The sequence below is a fragment of the Stenella coeruleoalba genome, assembly GCF_951394435.1.
Source record: "Stenella coeruleoalba genome assembly, chromosome: 9".
NCBI classification, from domain to species: Eukaryota; Metazoa; Chordata; class Mammalia; order Artiodactyla; family Delphinidae; genus Stenella; species Stenella coeruleoalba.
The window spans coordinates 35,744,089-35,764,514 of NC_137155.1; the positions used below are offsets into that span (position 1 = coordinate 35,744,089).

Consider the following 20,426-nt stretch of genomic DNA (forward strand, 5'->3'; position numbering starts at 1 on the left):
TGCACAATCTTCAGGACACAGGCACCTGACAGGCCGGGCCGTCTCTACTCTTAGCGTCCTGCCTATGCTGCTCCCTGGCCATCCTACTCAGGAGTTCACACTATTCAAGAGCATTTCATACTAGAGGAGGATCCTGCAATCATGAAGACACAACCACTTTTTTACACGGCAGTTATTCCAGCCATGCGGAAAAGGCCGTGATAATTTTTCCATTTGGCAGGCATTAAATCCAAGGAGGGTAAGCAGTCTGCTGCCAAAGAAGTGCTATATAATTCTCTATCTTACACCTAAAAAGTCCAAAAAAAGGGGAAGGATAGAGAGTTCCCTGTTATTCCACTAGTCTTTGTTACTGCATCCTAAAGGATAGAGATTTTGAGTTATGCAAGATATTTCTAAAACTTTAGAAAGATTTTAAAAAGTTACTGTCCTTTATAAAATTATTTAATAAAGTAGATTTTTATAACCCAAACTCAAATACATTCAAATTAAATTGGTTTCACTTTACTTTTTAATTTTCTAAAACTTCATAGTAAATGTCAGTAAAAGATTTTGCACCTTACCAGAAAACCAGATGAATTATCCAGCAGACACCTTAGTCGGCAAACGAAGCACCTTTCCATAGACGAAGAGTTCTCTGGAGGAACCTGGTCTGGGTTATAATAGACTGCTGGCTGTGAGAGGCCATTAGCTTCTGTAGAAATAATAGCAACACAAAGTTACTTTCATTTTGCTGTAAAATTAAGTGTTTGAATAGCTGAAATTTGTGTTAATTTCTAAACCGAAGTCTGTATTTGGATTACAAAAGAAAAATCGCTTTCGGAAGGGGAGCTAATGAAAAGAAATGAAAACTTATTGAATAACATTTTCACTACATAGAACTTTACCTATTCGGCTGTTTTTACTTCTACTGAGCTATCCTGTCAACAATTTCTATATTTTCTAAGCCTTTTCTTCTTTTTAACATTTTCACAGATGTGTGAAAACACTGCTTGCATTGAAAGAAGGTTTTTTTATCCTTGCATATGCTAGTCTGCTTTTATATTTGGTGCATTTTAAACACAGAACAATTCATACACACTCCAGAATCAACCTTGTACATTCCTTCCCCCTTTCACAACAGTGTAAGAGTTCTTTTTATACAATATATTAGTGAGTATATGGGTATACTTTGTCACGTGAAATTCATCAATGGCTGTCATCTGTCAAAATCCTCCTTAGGTCACCAGGTTCCCTGTGACCTGGCTCTGGCCCGCAGCCAGAGATTCATGTCTTTCCCCTTCTCCCCAACCTTCACCATGGAGTTTTATGCCCCTAAAGGTTCTCTGCCTTCTTTCACAGAATTATATCAAAAAATCCCCAACACTATCTTTTGGTAAACATTCTTACCATCCATTTTTTGTCCAGAGTCCGGACACTGTGAAGGGTTTAACGCCCAGTGCAGCTGGCGCTGAAATTCAGCTCGGTCTTCAGTATGGATCAGTTCATACACACTCTGATGGATGACATCAGACTAAAGAAAAAAAAAAAAAAAAAAAGGAAATTAACAAGAAGTACTGATTTTTTTAAAATGGGGCTTACTAATTTCAAAACCTTGCTAGATTAGTGGGTGCTTGTTAGTGGTGATGAACGCAAATGAAATGCTTGCAAAGCTCTTCAGGAATCCAGTATAGGAAAAGCCAGAAAGAGACTAGCACTGTAATTGACAAGTCAAAAGTTATTTGCCATCACTTCCCTGTGTGAATGCTTTTCAGTCAAATAAGTCACCTTCCCACTCCTTAATTGCAGCACATCAAGTTCTGCTGATTTTTATCTATTTACTGATCTTTTAAAATCCTCCTTCTTCCACAAAACCTTGTCTGAACATCCAGCTGCATTTGACTTCTCTAAGCTTGATAGTATTATGTATTTCCTTCACTGCTCTCTAATAATTTTCCTTATATGAAATTTTTACTTCTAGTAGATTCCATAAAAGTAAGGGATTATGCCATTACCAGGTCAGAATCCCTCCTTCACCTCTTGCTTCTCAGCATTTACTACAGTAAATGGCCCTTCCACCAGAATTGCTCTAACTTGTTTTATTGCAACTCATGGCAAGAAATATTTTCTTTCCATCGTGTGTGTGTGTGTGTGTGTGTGTGTGTGTGTGTATACACACGTGGAAAAAAGTTTCACACAACACTTCTTTTATGTGTAACAATATTTTTAAAATTTATTTTTATTGGTGTATAGTTGCTTTATAATGTCCTGTTAGCTTCTACTGTACAGCAAAATGAATCAGCCATATATATATATACCCTCTCTTTTGTATTTCCCTCCCATTTAGGTCACCACAGTGCATTAAGTGCATTAAGTAGAGTTCTCTGTGCTATACAGTATGTTCCCATCAGCTGTCTATTTTATACATAGTATCAATAGTGTATATGTGTCAATCCCAATCTCCCAATTCCTCCCACCCCACCCCTTTCCCCGTTGGTGTCCATACATTTGTGCTCTATGTCTGTCTCTATTTCTGCGTGGCAAATAAGGTCATCTCTACCATTTTTCTAGATTCCACATGTGTGTGACAATATTGTGTTTTCTATTTTATTTCATTTTAAGCAACTAAAAGGAATGATTGATGGTGATCCACTATATCAATTTCATAACCCACTAATGAGTCACAAGATGCAGTTTTAAAAATGGTGCCATAAACCACCACCAATGTCAGATATGAATGTTTTCTTAAAGAATATCCAGGTTATATGCATATATGAAGAAAAACAGATTGGGAAACAGCTAATCTTTCTGATTTCTTAACTGTTATGAATCACATCAAATAATAACTAAACTAGTTATGTAATTAAGTTGCAACAGGCTTTTCCATGGACATTAGTATATTTTCTTTAAAATCCAAAAATACTTAAGTTAGGCTTTGTGTCAGTAGCCAGATTCCACCACTTTAGCTATCTGGACTTAAATCTTCCTACGAACTTTATCTTCTAGCATGAAGTCATCTCTATGCCATCCATTACACAGTGCCAGAGTTATCTTCTGAAGTATAGATTGGAGCATACACGTTCCCCTTAACAAAAAACATTTAGTGGCTTCTATAGTGTGTATGACATAATTTAAGCTTCAGTCTATATAACAGTGCAGACAGGGCCATTCAACCATCAGTCTTGGCATCACCTGGGAGGTTGTTAGAAATGAAATACATGGGCCCCACTCTGACGTACTGAATCAGATTATATGGGAAGGAGGCCCATCAATGTTATGACATCTTATGAAGTTCTTCAGGTGATTCTTATGCACATTAGAATTTAAGAACTACTGATACATAAGAGTAGTTAGCATTCAAGTGTACTTACAAACTTCTCAAATCATATTGGATGTTCTTGCCCCTCAAATATGCTGAACGCCTTATTACTCCATTTATTCACTATACACTCAGTAACATTAAACCAAACACGCTCACCTCCTTCAAGGCCTTCCAACCTACTGTCTACATTACGTCTAGCTTTTCTTCTCTGTGTTCCCTCCACAATGGTCCACCCATCCGGAACCTACACTTTCTTTAGGTTAGCTTAAATACCATTTCCTTCAGGAAAGCTTCCATAATCCATACAAGTCAGAATTAAAGAGAGAAGCCATAGTATTTTGCTCATACCTTTACATATCACCTCATTCATTTCACAGTTGTCATATACCTTCCAGTATCCATAACTAATTTGATGGTAAATATTCTCTTGTCTGCCCCTGTCCAAACCCTATCTGCCCCTTACCCTAAAGTTTCATATATATATGAGTTCTTTATAAGTGGAAGAAGAAACACAAAATCCATGAATCACATATACCCTTCAGAAAATTATAATGCAGTAGATTTTTAAAAGTATAAAAATATATTAGCTGCAAACATATACTGTTTTATTCTATAGCATGTATTTTAATTACATTTTATATATACAAACTATCACTTGTGTCCCTATAAACGTAGAAAAGATAAACGTAGAAAATTAATTTTCCAAAAAAAATTTTTTAACGACCTAAGAAAAATGTATTTACCTGCTGAAACCCCAGGTAATCTTGTATAGTAGAAGAAGCATAAAAGACCAAAGCATCTGTAGTGACAACCAGTACAAAGCCATTCAGTGCCTACAAGGAAAAAAGTTACAAGATTAGTAATGTGATTAAATAAAAATATTATCATCCATAAATACTGACTTCAGTTAAGGCTGTTACTTTTATTGATGAAAACATCTTTAAAATGGTTAATATTATTACACTCCACAAATGCAGAAACACCACATACCCCAGTAGTGAGAAGAATCTATTCACACCTTTTGATTCTGCCAAAGAAAAGCTTAGAAGTAATTTAATACTCAATCACAATAACTTTAATATTTATTTCTTCTTCTTCCTCATGCTTTAGATTTTGTTTTAAATATACTGTACATGTTTTTTAAATATAATTGTATACACATCATTTACTGTAATCTGTCACACTGCTTTTAAAGGAAGATAGTGTGTAAAGATGTTTATTAGAACCGTAAAAAAATTTGATAGAAGAAAAGCTCTGTGCAAAGATAGTTTAAGCACTGACACAGTTTGAAATGTGGATGCTCTCAAAGTATTATAAAACTTTTAAAAACTTTTTATTAGAAAAGGAATACACAAATGGACTCTACATAAAATACACATGTAGAATGAATACATGTAAGACAAGTACACGCAAATATAGTCCATTTAAATTTAATATAATTACTAATATATTTAGGTTTAAAGCTATCATTTTATAGGTGTTATTTTTATCTGTTCCACTTATACTATGCTGCTTTTCTCTTTCCATTTTGCCTGCTTTGGGCCAATTATTTTTATTACTCCTTCTTCTTTCTTTTAGTTTAGAAGTTATCCTCTCTTTTTCTATTCTTTTAGTGGTGGTTCAAGTCCAATGTTAATATCTCTATAGTCTAAGGTAATAAAAGTATTTAGATCAACTTAAACATTAATCGTGATCACATATTTTAATTCTAAAGCCCTCCTTATTTCCTGCTTGAGTTTAATTCAGTACTTGTTTTACTCTATGCTATGTGATCATTGTTAAACCCTCCTGAGACACTCTTCTTCATGTAAAATGAGACGTGGAATGGTTTAGTTTAAGAACCACACAGTTTGGAGTCAGAATTTGGACTGGATTCTTCTGTTTCTTACTAACTGTGTGGTTTTATTAAGTTATTTACCCCTTTAAGCTTTAGTGTCATTGTTTGAAAAACAGGCACTGTACAGTGCCTGGTACAGAGCTGGCGCTCAATTCACGTAAGGCACCATTACTATAATATGAGGTTGTGGAAATGAGCAGATAAAGATTTACATGATCATGCTTTGTGAACTACAGAGAGATATATAAATGACAGCAAGTAGTTCATTCAACACTTAATGAAATATTGCATACCAAAGAGGATGCATGCTAAGTACTGAGATTCAAAACTGAAGAAGCTACTGCGCCTGTGCTTATGATGCTCACACAGTCTTGTGGATACCCTCAGTGTTAGATGAGGTAAAAGAAATACGGTGACTGTCTTCCTTTTCCCTCAAAGTCCTTTCACCTTCAAGATCCCTGGTCTATAATTCTGAGAACTTAATTATGCAGACAACAAACAGCACCTACTATTTAACAGCCACTTTTCTAAATGCTTTTTTTTAACGTATTCAAGTACTTTAATTCCCTCAGCAATCCACTGAAGTAGGTGTCATATTCCAGTTTTTAAATCGAGGAAACTGAGGTAAAGAGCTGCACAGTAACTTGCCCACGGCCATACAGCTAGGAAAAAGCTGAGCCAGAAGGTAAACTTTGTTTAGCTCTAAAGCCTGCACACTTAACGTTATATCACGATCTACTGCTTTTATGTGTTACTGATCACCAACTGTTGCATGCCTATAACTCATGTAATCACAACTGGGATCTAAGATCCTTGACTTTAGATATTATGCCTTATAAAACCTGGCAATTTCCCCAGGATGAAAAATGACGATGGCACCCACCAAGAACTTAAATGTTTAATGATTAACACCCCCAAAATTGAGTATTCTTAAGTTTTAGCTGGCAGTAATAGTATATATCCATTACTGCATTTTTTTATCTTGCAGATGTCTTCCTTCTAGAAAATAGTATCCATTGATCATATGCATATTATTTTGTAGAATATGTTTTTCGAACAGTGGAACGAATTTAGTACTGTACAATAAGTTCATTAGTGCATGCCAGGTGACACAAAGATAATTTAGGGTATGACAGATAAACACTTTTAGACAAACGTTAATTGTCAGAAATAAAACAAAAAGCCTCTTAAAAGAATATATACATACCAATCTTAAAAGAATATATACATACCAATTATATGGATATTAAATGATCTTAAATACCATGTGGAGCAAAGTTATTACTTGTACTGAATTATTTATCTTAGTAAATTTAAAGAAGGAATTAATTTGGTAATTACATATTAATAAAAGAGATTATTATTCTTTGGTCTAAGTCACAATTATCTCTCTATCTGAAAATCATGTTGAGCTTCACTTACTATTTAATAAGAGAAATAAACTGCAATTAGTACTGTTATTTATAATTTCAACTGCTGTTATCTCAAAAATGAAGCTACAGATTTTAATAAGCACAGTATTAAGTAGCAATGGATAGAACATATTTAAATATATGAAAATAAACAAGGAAAGCAAATAACAGATAATGAAACGATACAAAAAGTTATTTTATTGTTTTATTTTTATTCCTCATAAAACAGTAACAAATTTAAGCTAATCAAGAAAATAAATATTTTAAACTTTCATTAAACATCTTGTAACATTTTCTTCATGTGCCTCCTTTGTTAAAACCAAAGGAAAAGATTTCGTTTCAAAAGTTTCAAGCCAAATGGTATACTGTACCTCTGGAAACATCCTCTGCCTCTAAGTGATAACTAGGTGATAACCGCACGTTGGAAATATAAAGTAAGACACCATTATGGCAACTGTGTATAATGAAATATGCCATTTTCACATATCTACAATGTGTTCATCTGCTCCATAAGTGATAAGAGGTATGGCCCTAAGCAAATTGTATAGTGTCTGATGCTTCCTACTAGAGAGGAAGCATCACATACTATACAAATGGCATCCAACAGAATTAATGACAAGACCACTTATTTTAAATACCTAAATATTTCCAATCTTCAGAAAATTAAAAAGGTAACACTAGTTTTGCAACAGTATATTTTTATTCGGGGTCCTTGACATAGGATATGTTTACAATTTTCTAAACATTCTAGGGGAAAAATAAAAATCATGGGCCCAGATATCACTGATGAACATAGATTGGAAAATCCTCAACAAAATACTAGCAAACAGAATCCAACAGCACATTAAAAGGGTCATATACTATGATCAAGTGGGATTTATCCCAGGAATGCAAGGATTCTTCAGTATATGCAAATCAATGAATGTGATAAACCATATTAACAAATTGAAGGAGAAAAACCATATGATCATCTCAACAGATGCAGAAAAAGCTTTCGACAAAATTCAACACCATTTATGATAAAAACCCTCCAGAAAGTAGGCACAGGAGGAACTTACCTCAACATAATAAAGGCCATATATGACAAACCCACAGCCAACATCGTTCTCAATGCTGAAAAGCTGAAACCGTTTCCACTAAGATCAGGAACAAGACAAGGTTGCCCACTCTCACCACTCTTATTCAACATAGTTTTGGAAGGTTTAGCCACAGAAATCAGACAAGAAAAAGAAATATAAAAGGAATCCCAATCGGAAAAGAAGAAGTAAAACTGTCACTGTTTGCAGGTGACATGATACTATACATAGAGAATCCTAATGATGCTACCAGAAAACTGCTAGAGCTAATCAATGAATTTGGTAAAGTAGCAGGATACAAAATTAATGCACAGAAATCTCTTGCAGTCCTATACACTAATGCTGAAAAATCTGAAACAGAAATTAAGGAAACACTCCCATTTACCACTGCAACAAAAAGAATAAAATACCTAGGAATAAACCTACCTAAGGAGACAAAGGACCTGTATGCAGAAAACTATAAGATACTGATGAAAGAAATTAAAAATGATACAAACAGATGGAGAGATATACCATGTGCTTGGATTGGAAGAATCAACATTGTGAAAATGACTCTACTACGCAAAGCAATCTACAGATTCAATGCAATTCCTATCAAACTACCAACAGCATTTTTCACAGAACTAGAACAAAAAATTTCACAATTTGTATGGAAACACAAAAGACCCCAAATAGCCAAAGCAATATTGAGAAAGAAAAATGGAGCTGGAGGAATCAGGCTCCCAGACTTCAGACTATATTACAAAGTACAGTAATCAAGACAGTATGGTACTGGCACAAAAACAGAAATACAGATCAATGGAACAGGATAGAAAGCCCAGAAATAAACCCACGTACATATGGTCACCTTATTTTTGATAAAGGCGGCAAGAATATACAATAGAGAAAAGACAGCCTCTTCAATAAGTGGTGCTGGAAAAACTGGACAGCTACATGTAAAAGGATGAAATTAGTACACTCCCTAACACCATGCACAAAAATAAACTCAAAATGGATTAAAGTCCTAACTGTAAGGCCAGACACTATAAAACTCTTAGAGGAAAACATAGGCAGAACACTCTATGACATAAATCACAGCAAGATCCTTTTTGACCCACCTGCTAGAGAAATGGAAATAAAAAACAAAAAGAAACAAATGGGACCTAATGAAACTTAAAGCGTTTGCACAGCAAAGGAAACCATAAACAAGACAAAAAGACACCCCTCCGAATGGTAGAAAATACTTGCAAATGAAGCAACTGACAAAGGATTAATCTCCAAAATTAACAAGCAGCTCATGCAGCTCAATATCAAAAAAAACAAACAACCCAATCCAAAAATGGGCAGAAGACCTAAATAGACATTTCTCCAAAGAATATATACAGAATGCCAACAAACACATGAAAGGATGCTCAACGTCACTAATCATTAGAGAAATGCAAATCAAAACTACAATGAGGTATCACCTCACACCAGTCAGAATGGCCATCATCAAAAACCTACAAACAATAAATGCTGGAGAGGGTGTGGAGAAAAGGGAACCCTCTTGCACTGTCGGTGGGAATGTAAATTGATACAGCCACTATGGAGAACAGTATGGAGGTTCCTTAGAAAACTAAAAATAGAACTACTATATGACCCAGCAGTCCCACTCCTGGGCATATACCCTGAGAAAACTATAATTCAAAAAGAGTCATGTACCACAATGTTCACTGCAGCACTATTTTCAATAGCCAGGAGATGGAAGCAAACGAAGTGTCCATCAACAGACGAATGGATAAAGAACATGTGGCATATATATACAATGGAATATTACTCAGCCATAAAAAGAAACGAAATTGAGTTATTTCCAGTGAGCTGGATGGACCTAGAGACTGTCATACAGAGTGAAGTACGTCAGAAAGAGGAAAACAAATATCGTTGCTAACACATATATATGGAATCTAAAAAGAAAATAAATGGCTCTGAAGAACACAGGGGCAGGACAGGAATAAAGACACAGACGTAGAGAATGGACTTGAGGACACAGGGAGGGGAAAGGGTAAGCTGGGATGAAGTGAGAGTGGCACGGTCATATATACACTACCAGATGTAAAATAGATAGCTAGTGGGAAGCAGCTGCATAGCACAGGGAGATCAGCTCGGTGCTTTGTGACCATCTAGAGTTGTGGAATAGGGAGGGAGACGCACGGAGAAGGGGATATGGGGATATATGTATACGTATAGCTGATTCACGTTGTTATACAGCGGGAACTAACACACCATTGTAAAGCAATTATACTCCAATAAAGATGTTAAAAAATAATCACTGGCCCATAATTTAAAGCAGTTTAACAAGTGTTAAGCATGCCACATTTGTCTATTTTCACTTGAGATAAAGAACTTCCTTATTACTTTACTACATAAACTAAGATGCATGTTTAATCACATTCAGCAGCAATTATTAGAATGCTTCCTGTGACCTGAATAAGGGGTCTTTACGTTTCAGCTAATATACATAAAAATCCTCAGCTAGAGGCAGGAGGAGGACGACTCACGGTTGAATATATTTAATTTTTTCTAACATAATGGAAGCAGAAATTAATTTTCGGTATCAGGGATATGAACACAATTACAAAATTATAATAAAATCTTATAAATTGTTAGGTTACACTTAAGCATTTACTGAATGAATGGAGTTACTGAAACTTATGGCTACTTTTTGTCACAATGACAAATTAAGTTCTCCACTCAGTTCACTGGGTAGAATTGAAAATTATTATGTAACAGTAATAGCGCAGATTATAGCACACATCTTTTCTGTTTTGTTTTATTTTATTTAACTAGTTTCTTTTTTTTTTACCATTTTTTTAATTGAAGTATAGTTAATTTACAGTGTTGAGAGTTAGTTTCAGGTGTACCGCAAAGTGATGCAGTTATACATATATATATATTCTTTATAGCACACATCTTCATTCTATCTTTCTTTAATAAGATAAATACCTGAGAATTTTAACTGAGGATCAAGCATTGTATCAGATCCAAAAGAAAGAAAAATTGGAAAAGATTTAAAATACTTTTATAGACAAATCTACTAGAAACTCTCCAAGTTCTAGCGCATGACAATAGGGCTGATGGTTGTTGAAAAAAATCTGTAGCAAGTTGATAAGTCACACACAGCTGCTAAAAGAAAATATAATTATAAGAACACATTGAAAAAAATAAAGTTCAGGTTAAGAACAATTTCAAACTATTTAACAAATAAAATTATTTTAATGGAGCTATATTCCTCAAAACATATACGTAAATCCAGTGTCTTAAATGAGAACCTTTAAAATAATCTAGGAGCTCTTGCTATTTAAAGAAATGCAACATGGAAAGTGATAACTAGACTTCTAATAAATATGCTTCATAAAATTCCATTTTTTCATGTACAATACTAACATTATACCGCTGTTGTACTTCAGATGAAAGTGGTATGAAACGCTGGGTGAGTCCTAAATAAACTGGGGATAATTAAAAGGCTGTTAATTAATTCTCCATTTATAACTGTCCTAATGAAAACGAACTATATTTACTACAATTTACCTGCAGTAAGAATTCTCCTTCCTGCAAGTTCAGGCCTTCTCTGAATTTTGTTCTACAGTTGTCCTGGACTCCATTTCTGTCAGCTGGGGTGGACTTTAATGCAACTATGAAAAAAAGGGAAAAACAATGATATAGTATAGGTGGTTTTTAAAATAAGCAGTTTCAAAGAGCTATAATAAAAAACCTCTGTACACCAAACACAGAGATAATTTGAAAAATTGGTATCTACTGGTACTACAGTAACTAAGTGAACAATCCTTTGCCAATGGGTGGTTTCCAGTCAGCTGACAGATTCTGGTGGGTTTTTTTTTGGCTGCATTGGGTCTTCCTTGCTGCGAGGGCTTTCTCTAGTTGCGGCGAGCGGGGGCTACTCTTCGTTGGTGTGCGGGCTTCTCATTGCGGTGGTTTCTCTTGTTGCTAAGCATGGGATCTAAGCGCGGGCTTCAGCAGTTGTGGCTCGCAGGCTCTAGGGCACAGGCTCAGTAGTTGTGGCGCACAGGCTTAGTTGCTCCACAGCATATGGGATCTTCCCGGACCAGAGATGGAACCCGTGTCCCCTGCGTTGGCAGGCAGATTCTTAACCACTGCTCCACCAGGGAAGTCCCTGACAGATTCTTAAAGATAATTTTTGATGAGTTCACTATATGATTTTTGGCATATTACTTAAGGAGTTTCAAAGAATTGCCACGACATTGCTATAAACACTCCTGCAGTTCTTATCTATTTAGGAGAATAAGGTTCCTCACAACCTAACGTATAAAAATATTTTTAGTATGTCTCTACATATTTATCTTAACATCTGTGAACTACCGGGTGGTGAGAAGAATCAACCAAATGCCTTATTAAGAAATATATGTCCATTGAGGTTAGGATCCTCTTGTCTAGTTTTAAGGTAAAAAAACTGTTAGTAGTATTATTAAGTTCATATTAAATTTATAGGTCAATTCATGGAGAATTAATGTCTTTATGATGTTGAATCAATCAGGGAACATGTATGTTTTCCCATTTGTTCAAGTCTGTATTTTTTGTCCCACTAGAATGTTTTGAAGTTTTCCACAAAAAAGTATTTTTATGTCTATTCCTAGGTACTACTACACCTTGTAATGTGGCTTCTCTTTCATTATCATCTTCTAGTTGCTTATGGATTGCATATGTGAATGGGAGTCTGACAGGATGGTGGGATGCTTACTATAGAGGGTACCACGCAGTAATGCTGCATCTCCCCACCTTCCCATCTCTCTCCACATCGTGTGTGTGTGCATGCATTTATAGTCTGGGAGGCAGCACCGCTGAATAGAAATAATAATTGCTACCATTTACTTATTTAGCATTTTTCCAAGCACTCTCAAATGTCTTCTCAGTTAAAACATGTGGATGGACATTGGTATCTGACAGAGCTGAGTTCAAATCTCAGCTCCGCCTTTTCCTAAATGTGTGAGCTTTCTGAGCCTGTCTCCTAATATGTAAAGTGGTAGTTGAAAAAGCAAACAAACAAACAAAAACACCCTGCAGGGCCGTTGTGAAGAATAATTAGAATATATGTGAAGTTCCTGACGTAGAGCAGCTCAATATTAGTTGGTAGCTTTAATTATTAGCAGTATTTCCCAAAGCTCATAGATTGCCCTGTTATAAAGTTGAAACTTTTAGACACACTATTGCACCACCTTTCTATTTTTCTGATCTTTTTTTAACCTGTGATATTTAAAATAAGAGACACCATTGAGCCAAACCAACTGTGACGTTCCTTTTAAGATTTCTTATTTCATTGGATTTTTAAGCGCTAAGGATAATCTGGCTCAGTGATAAGCTGGAGATATATTAATAACCAGATTTTTCTCTCAGTTTGAGCAAAGCATCACATATAAAACATTTTCATGTGTGAAGCATATTTTCTGGTAAACCAGCAGTGCATGTGTCACACTGGACTCTTATGCCAAGTCCTTGCCTTTGCAGAACTTGAAGCATATCTCTTTGAAAGAAGAAGCCAAAAACCTGGCCTCTGAATATAACAATTCCAAAAGGCCACAGAACAGATTTCTTTACGCCAAAATATAGTTTGAGGTAAATTAACTGATCTAACAGTTAACCAAGACCAAAGGAAAGGCTTAATCTTTTCTCGTTGAAAAGTAAAGGACAGATTTGTTGTTCCTTGCTTTCCAGTGGCCACATTTGCTTGAACGCATTAAAACCTCACAATGTAAGGGTTAACTACACTCTCCTACTTTTCCAAAAGCTCCAGTACGAGGCACAATTTAAGAGTTATACCAAATATCAATAAGATTTGCTATTAGAAAGAAAAGAAAACAACAAAACCCAAACCCCGACATTATGAAAGAAAGAAAACAACAAAACCCAAACCCCGACATTATGAAAGAAGCAAAGTCATCCTAAAAATGGATAGATATTAATTGTGTCAAATTTACAATGTCTAAATTTTCTTATTAGGAATCTTTTAAAGTTAACTTTTAATCAGTGGAATGATGTCAGTTCCCACTAGAGTTATTGGACCACTGAGAAGCTGAATAAGAAATGAAAGAGGCCATTCATCTCAGTAACTTACAATTTGTTTCTGGTCTTGTATTGGGGATATTAGCCAATGTAATTAGACATTAGACAGACTCTGCCTTTAAGTAGGGCATATAAGCTATGGAAATGAAGAACTAGAAAAGAATGTCAAAAATATTGGTAAAGAATGTCAAAAACATTAAGTACCAGGATGGAATTTAATTAAAGTATCAGAGGAACTTGAAAAAGAATAAATTCTTTCTAAACAACAATGCTTACAATTCTAAATGTTAGAGGGACAGTGTTTAATACGTATGTATAACTACTGCTTAAGTAGGAAAAGTGGTAAATGCATTTGGGGGAAGGACCACTGGAGGGTTCTTCCAAAAACAAGCAAACAAGTATTTCTGTTGCTCTCTTGTTTAAGGCTAATAATTAATCAGTTAGGAATTCAAGTAAATATTGTGCAAAGATGAGTTGAGGAAGGGTGCACTTCCTTCCCATTCTCATCTAAAAAATACTAATATGACTTTTTAGAAAACTTATTTTATGTCCTAGCCACCTGACCCAAACTATGTAATTTTTGCCTTTCCATGAAGTTTGTCCTCTACTTCTTGATCTCATACCTACCACCTCTCCCTTCTTAAAGTTACTGGAAGATGTATTAATTAATACTACTCACTTTCACATATACATTTCTTGCCCTGGTCAGAAAGCAATAAAAGAGTAAGAAGATGATGTGGGGATATGACTTCCTACCATCTGAGTGGCCTTAAATAATTTCCTTCATAATAATATGTGATACTTAGAGCCCACACTGTATGCCAGGCAGTCTCCATGTATTACGTCTTGTTTATTTAATCTTCATAAGAGTTCTATGGAACTGGCCTTACTGTCCTTTCAGTAGATTAGGAAACTGAGACTTAAGGAGGTTAGGAAACTTTCCCAACGTTCTAGCTTTAAGTGGTAGAGCCTAGATAAGAACCCAGGTAGCCTAATCCTAATTGCATGAGCTATTATTAATCACCTACCAGACTTCTCTCCCATGCTAACCACCTTTGACCTTTAGTGTCCTCATCTTTAAATTAGGACAGTGATACCTCTGGAGACAAATTCTTGTGAGAGCTCAAATAACATGTAGAGTACCTGGGTTAATGCCTGAATCTATAACTGACAGTCAAGGATGGAGAAAATGGGCTATATGCTGAGTTTACACACCCTCAAACCATTATGGAAGCTGACACTAAAAGTTGCAAACTAGGGATAATTGAGTGTTTTCTCATCTCTAAACAGGGAGCATTAAAGAGTGTCTAACAGGACTGCTATGATGACTGTGCAACATAAATCTGAAGGTACTTCAAACATGTAAATTGTTATAAAAATTATATGCATCATCAGATACAGAAGACACTTTAATCATTACACCCCTGGAATTAAATACATGGCAGCTCATAGAAACAAAATATAATATCTGAAAATAAGTCATAAGCCAGTTCTGCTACTCGAGAAACACTGGCCGTACTGAAGAGACATTTGTTAAAATCCTCCCCACATGTGCAAAGTGTAAGGCTTACACCTTCCAAAGTGTAAGGCTCTGACTTTCAGCATTCAGCGGAATATTAAGATAATAAACCATCAAAATATTTCAACTATTTGTTCTTTGAGAGATCAATGATGCAATTAAACAAGAATTTAATTGATAACGGAATTTAGAGTGTAAATATATCACAGCATTATCAGATTATAATATTACCCATATAATTATTACCAACTGATTCAAGTCTTTTTCCCACATGCATTTAATCATATCCATGTTTCCTAATACGGCACTTTCCTTCCTTATACATCTAAGCTCAGATTTCCATTTCTCCCTACAAGCCAAATATTTCCTCTTCAAAAAACATGCTCTGAATTTCTCAAGAGAGAAATTCACGGGGAACAAATATTGGCATGTGGTAAACTATACTTTGTATTTTGTTACTGTAGTTGGCATTTAAACAGAAAGATGACATGGTAAATGTCTTGCCAGGAAAAAGCATAAGGCTTTTTAATCTCTAATTGTTGACATAAATTCAATTTATTTTACAATAATGTTTATCATCCCCCTTTATTACTTCTGGTAGGAAAAGTTAAATTCCATTCCCACATTCGTATAAGCATAAAAGAGAGCAAAGCTATCACCTATTATGAAATTCAACCAACTGCATCTATAAATTAGAAAGGGCTAAGTAATGTAGTATTTCTTGAATATACGGAAAACATCCCCAGTCTAGTATGGATGAGTATTTACAAATAATTTCCAATCATATATAAGTGTACCTGAAGTGAGTTCCTTCTAGATCCTTTGAGGTAATAGATATTTCACTTCAGTAACATCAAGTTTGTTTGTTTGTTTGGTAAATGAAGCATTGTCCTTTTGAGGGAAAGAAGGAAGAAACCGAAAATTTTTTTAAAAAACTATGTTATATTCTAAGTTTTCAGGAGACAAAGATTAGGTGTACACAGTTCAGTGCTTTCTGATGATATTCACAGATTTTTTTCTGCCTAGAAGTTTCTACTCACCAAGGCAGAAAAAAAGTAAATTCGGGTTTTAAAAAGGCACATGTTAGTTTATATCTTCATGAATGAATGTAGGTTGCATAACTGGCAGTTACTGTCTTTTTAGCAAATCTAAAGAAACACATCATTCTAAAGCTGCAAAAATCCTTAAAAGTTAGATCTATTCTCACTCTCGATTAAGTGGAAACTAACTTCCAAAGATGTTACTCAACATTTTTCCAGTTTTACGTTTAGTTACATGCAATTCTACTGTAACGATATGTTAGGTCTCTGAATTAATGAAACCAACTAGAGCAATTAATTTACCTTTTCAGTGGGGAATGAGTTGCATTTAGCTTTCCACATAAACAAGAGTGGAATTAAAACTGCATTCTAAGTAGGAAAATTTAATCAGCCAGAGCGGCGATTCTCAAACTTTCATAGACATTAGAATCATCTGGAAGGCTACTGAAACACATTGCTGGACTCCACCCTCTAGAATTTCTGACTCAGTAGGTCTAGGATGGGGCCCCACAGTCTGCATTACTAACAAGTTCCCAAGTGATGCTGAGGGGCAGGTATCACATTTTGAGAACTAGTGACTTAGAAAATCAGGATTTAGGAAATAACTCACAAATGTTCTGGATCTCATTCCTTCATACTTTCTAAAATTATCTTTCCTCTGCTTAAAGAGTTCATTATTAATATGTCTTCAGGAGGTAATTCTAATCCCAATTTTATAAAGATGAAAGTAGAACCACATAATTTACTACTGAAACACAGGGCAATAACAAAAAATTCTGTATGTACAGTTGACTTGTGAAAAACATGGGGTTTGAACTGGGCAGGTCCACTTACATGTGGATTCTTTCCAGTAAATAGTACAGCACTACATGATCGTGATTGGTTGAATCCACAGATGCAGAACTTTGGAGATGGAGGAACCATGGATATGGAAAGCCAACTGTAACGTTATAGGCCAATTTTCGACTAACCCTTGTGTTGTTCAAGGGTCAACTGTATACAATTTAAATTTTATAACTGTGGTTCACAAAGATCTTACTTTTTAGGATAAACCCACTACACACTTAAAACATCAGGCAGGCAAGCATTCTTACTGTCCATGCTGAGAAGATGAAGACTCTGTGGAACAGTGATGACAAAGGTCTAATCTAAAGCCACAGGGTTAGTAACCGAACTACCCCCATGTCCCCTGCCTGCTGGTGCGCCCCTTACATGACAAAGTCTCCCTCTCCTGGGCCAGGACAAAGAGAGGGAAGCTGCCTCTGTAACACAGAGACTAGACACTTGAAACTAGACACTATCAAAAATGTAGGAGGCAACAGAATATTCTGTAAAACTGACCATGAAGGCACTCCCACATCATGTGGGCAAATTTAAGCCTAGAAGAATTCGATACAGACAATTCTAGGTTCATTAAGTTGATCCAGTTTGACTGTCTCTTCTCTCAACCTCCCACGGCTGACACCTGAATGGCGTTACGTCTTCTATGGACAACCAAGAATCAGAAATTACCACCTCTAGTATTATTATTTTTCTGTAGACTTTAATTTCACTTTAGTTTACACTTTCATGTGCAATTTTCTCTTTGCCCCTTTAAGAACTTGACAAATGAAGTCATCTTTGAGCAAACTCATTATCACCATAGCACAGTTTCGTATTCCACACACAGAGATGTGTTTTCCTCTATCTCTGCCCATCCTTAAAGCATTTCATCTTTGGTATTTTCCCTCTTATTCTATATGCTTTCCCCAGGAATATTTTATTCACTTAATAGTTTAAAATACTATTCCAATGACATTATGATGACTCCAAAATCTAAATCTCCAACTACAAACAAATAAATGAATTTGAGCTACTGATTAAAAATGATTGATTAAAAAGTCAAAAAGCTGTAAGAGCAGGATTAAAAAATAACACATAAATTACTAAATAAAAATGATTAGTGGTAATATAAATGTGTTTTATTACAGACCCTCGAGTGATTAATTTTATATTACATGTGAAAATAGTTTCTAAAACACTATAACATGGCAAATGTATATTTCCATTAACCAGATCAGCAAAGACTCACAAAAAGTCAAATAATTTAACTACAGACATTTAAAATCTGTCCTGGGGAAAAAAAAAAAAAAAAAAGAGAAAACTGCTGAAAGTTGGCTGGCTTTAATATTCCCCCAATGGTAATCTCTGTTTAAAACAGAAAGCTAAGCTCATAAATTTATGACGAACTGGAACTGTTCATGGCCAAGCAATTAAGGATCAAGGATCCTAGAGTCATATAACACTAGGAAATGATCAAAGAGAAAACCTATTAAAGCAGTAAATTTAAAAGAGACAAGAAAGAAGCAAAATATATAATAAAGGATATAATGAGTGTAGGTTCAGTTTGAAACTCTGTTATATATTTGTCACTGTTTTTAAAAAAATACTTGTCAAAGCAAAGGAAAACACTCAGAGATAAAAGTATCCTATGTAAAATATCATAAAATTATTTTTTCACTTTACTTATTCATAGAATTTGACTCTTCTGCTGTAAGTTAGGATATCTGAGGAAAACAGATTAAATTCCTGATCCAAAGAGGCCATATTATTAACTATAAAAGCCAGGATTTGAATACCACAATACCCTGACTCAATAAGAATGTCCTACCATTCTTTTCATCCATCCATGTTTCAATCTGCATGGATTTGATTATATTAAGTCCATAAATTAAAATTTAAAAGAATCTCTAAATCTTAACAGTTTTAGTTATGGAAGGTATCATGAATGTTAGGAGAGTTTCATGTTTTCAAATGTAAATTCTGGAAAAAAAACACATAGCTAAATTACCATCTAAAATGGATAACACCATGGGTTAATGACACTCAACACTATTTGATGATTTCAAATGTGCTGATCTTTTAGGCAAACAAAACCTACTTTGGACATTTCTAGGATTCAGAAATCACAACTGCTGCCATACTGCAAGTTTTGTAAATTACTTGACACATAGTAATTAAAAAAAAAAAAAGCAGATAAAATTAGTACCCAAACCCTGTGAATGTAAAAAGAAAGTGCACAAACGCCTTAAACTTTATAAAACATCAACCCTTAAAAAGGCTTTTTATTTAATTCATTTTTACTGCTTGTTCAAGCTCATTCTTCATATATATACATGCATATATATTTGTTTTTCAAGATAATGCTCTGAAATCCAGAGAAACACACAAGCTGAAGATGAATAAACACAATAGCTCTTTTTTGAAAACCTAATGAACTGGAAATGAACTGTTAAAGTATCTACAAAAGGAAGACCAAGAAAAGAGCACATATAATTTTTAATGTAAAATAAAGTCAAAAAAGATCCATGGTAAACAATGAGGTTGAATAAATTTTAGATCATCACATAAACTCTCACCATCCTCTCCTCTCACAGCATTTTTAGACTTGGTGAATTTAAAATACTCCAATATGTAAAATATTTACACTTAATACATGCTTAAAATAATCACCATTTTATAATGATTCGTGACTCATTGCCCCTACACTGCCTAGTTTTAAAAATAACCAGAGAACTATTCCCTATGACAGTTGCAAATGCAGAACTTTGGAATTAGAAACTCAGATCCTCAAGCTCACCTCTGTCAGGCTTAACGCAGCCCACACAAAAATCACCTTTTTTTTGTTTATAAGTTTTCCTTTCCACAAATTAAATTTGCACATCTCAGTTATAGAGATGTCATGAAGAGTAACTCATGACTGAGATTAATGAAGGATGCAAAAGATTTCACAGTTAATGACTCTATTTTAATGGTATAATAACTACCATGAGTATTTTACAGAATTAACAAACACTGCATGCCCTTGACATTTACTATTACCTCAAAGAAAGAAAATTTTTCTGCCCTTTTTACCTCATTAGGTATCTGTGTCTCAACAAAGAACGTGGATTAGTCATTCTCATCAATTTTGGGGATTACTGTCGAAAAGTAGAATAATTTAAACAATCCTTACATGATGATGAATATTTTTAAAACTGATAATGAAATCTAATTCAAAATTTTTACATGTTGAAATTACTTTTGCTAGGAATAAAACATTACCATACTGATTCAGAGTAGTTAACAAGCACAATGTCCACTGTTTTGACTCTGGCATTAAAAGACACAATATAGGAGGAAACAACCCTTTCCTTTCACATCGACCAATT

At 34.8% G+C, this 20,426-nt stretch overlaps 1 protein-coding gene and 1 long non-coding RNA gene across 4 annotated transcripts in view; one reads left to right on the forward strand and one right to left on the reverse strand.

Moving 5' to 3' along the window:
• Window positions 1-20,426, forward strand: part of LOC307191260 — a 360,146-nt gene that overhangs the window by 337,569 nt on the left and 2,151 nt on the right. The gene's annotated exons all lie outside the window — the stretch shown is intronic.
• The window catches only part of AHR (aryl hydrocarbon receptor), a 50,368-nt gene that overhangs the window by 12,014 nt on the left and 17,928 nt on the right, over window positions 1-20,426 (reverse strand). Inside the window, exons 3-6 of the mRNA XM_079931175.1 lie at window positions 11,170-11,273; window positions 4,042-4,131; window positions 1,387-1,510; window positions 561-691 (exon numbers count right to left, since the gene is read on the reverse strand). Of these exons, the coding sequence (XP_079787301.1) occupies window positions 561-691; window positions 1,387-1,510; window positions 4,042-4,131; window positions 11,170-11,273 (449 nt within the window). The remainder of the gene's footprint in view (window positions 1-560; window positions 692-1,386; window positions 1,511-4,041; window positions 4,132-11,169; window positions 11,274-20,426) is intronic.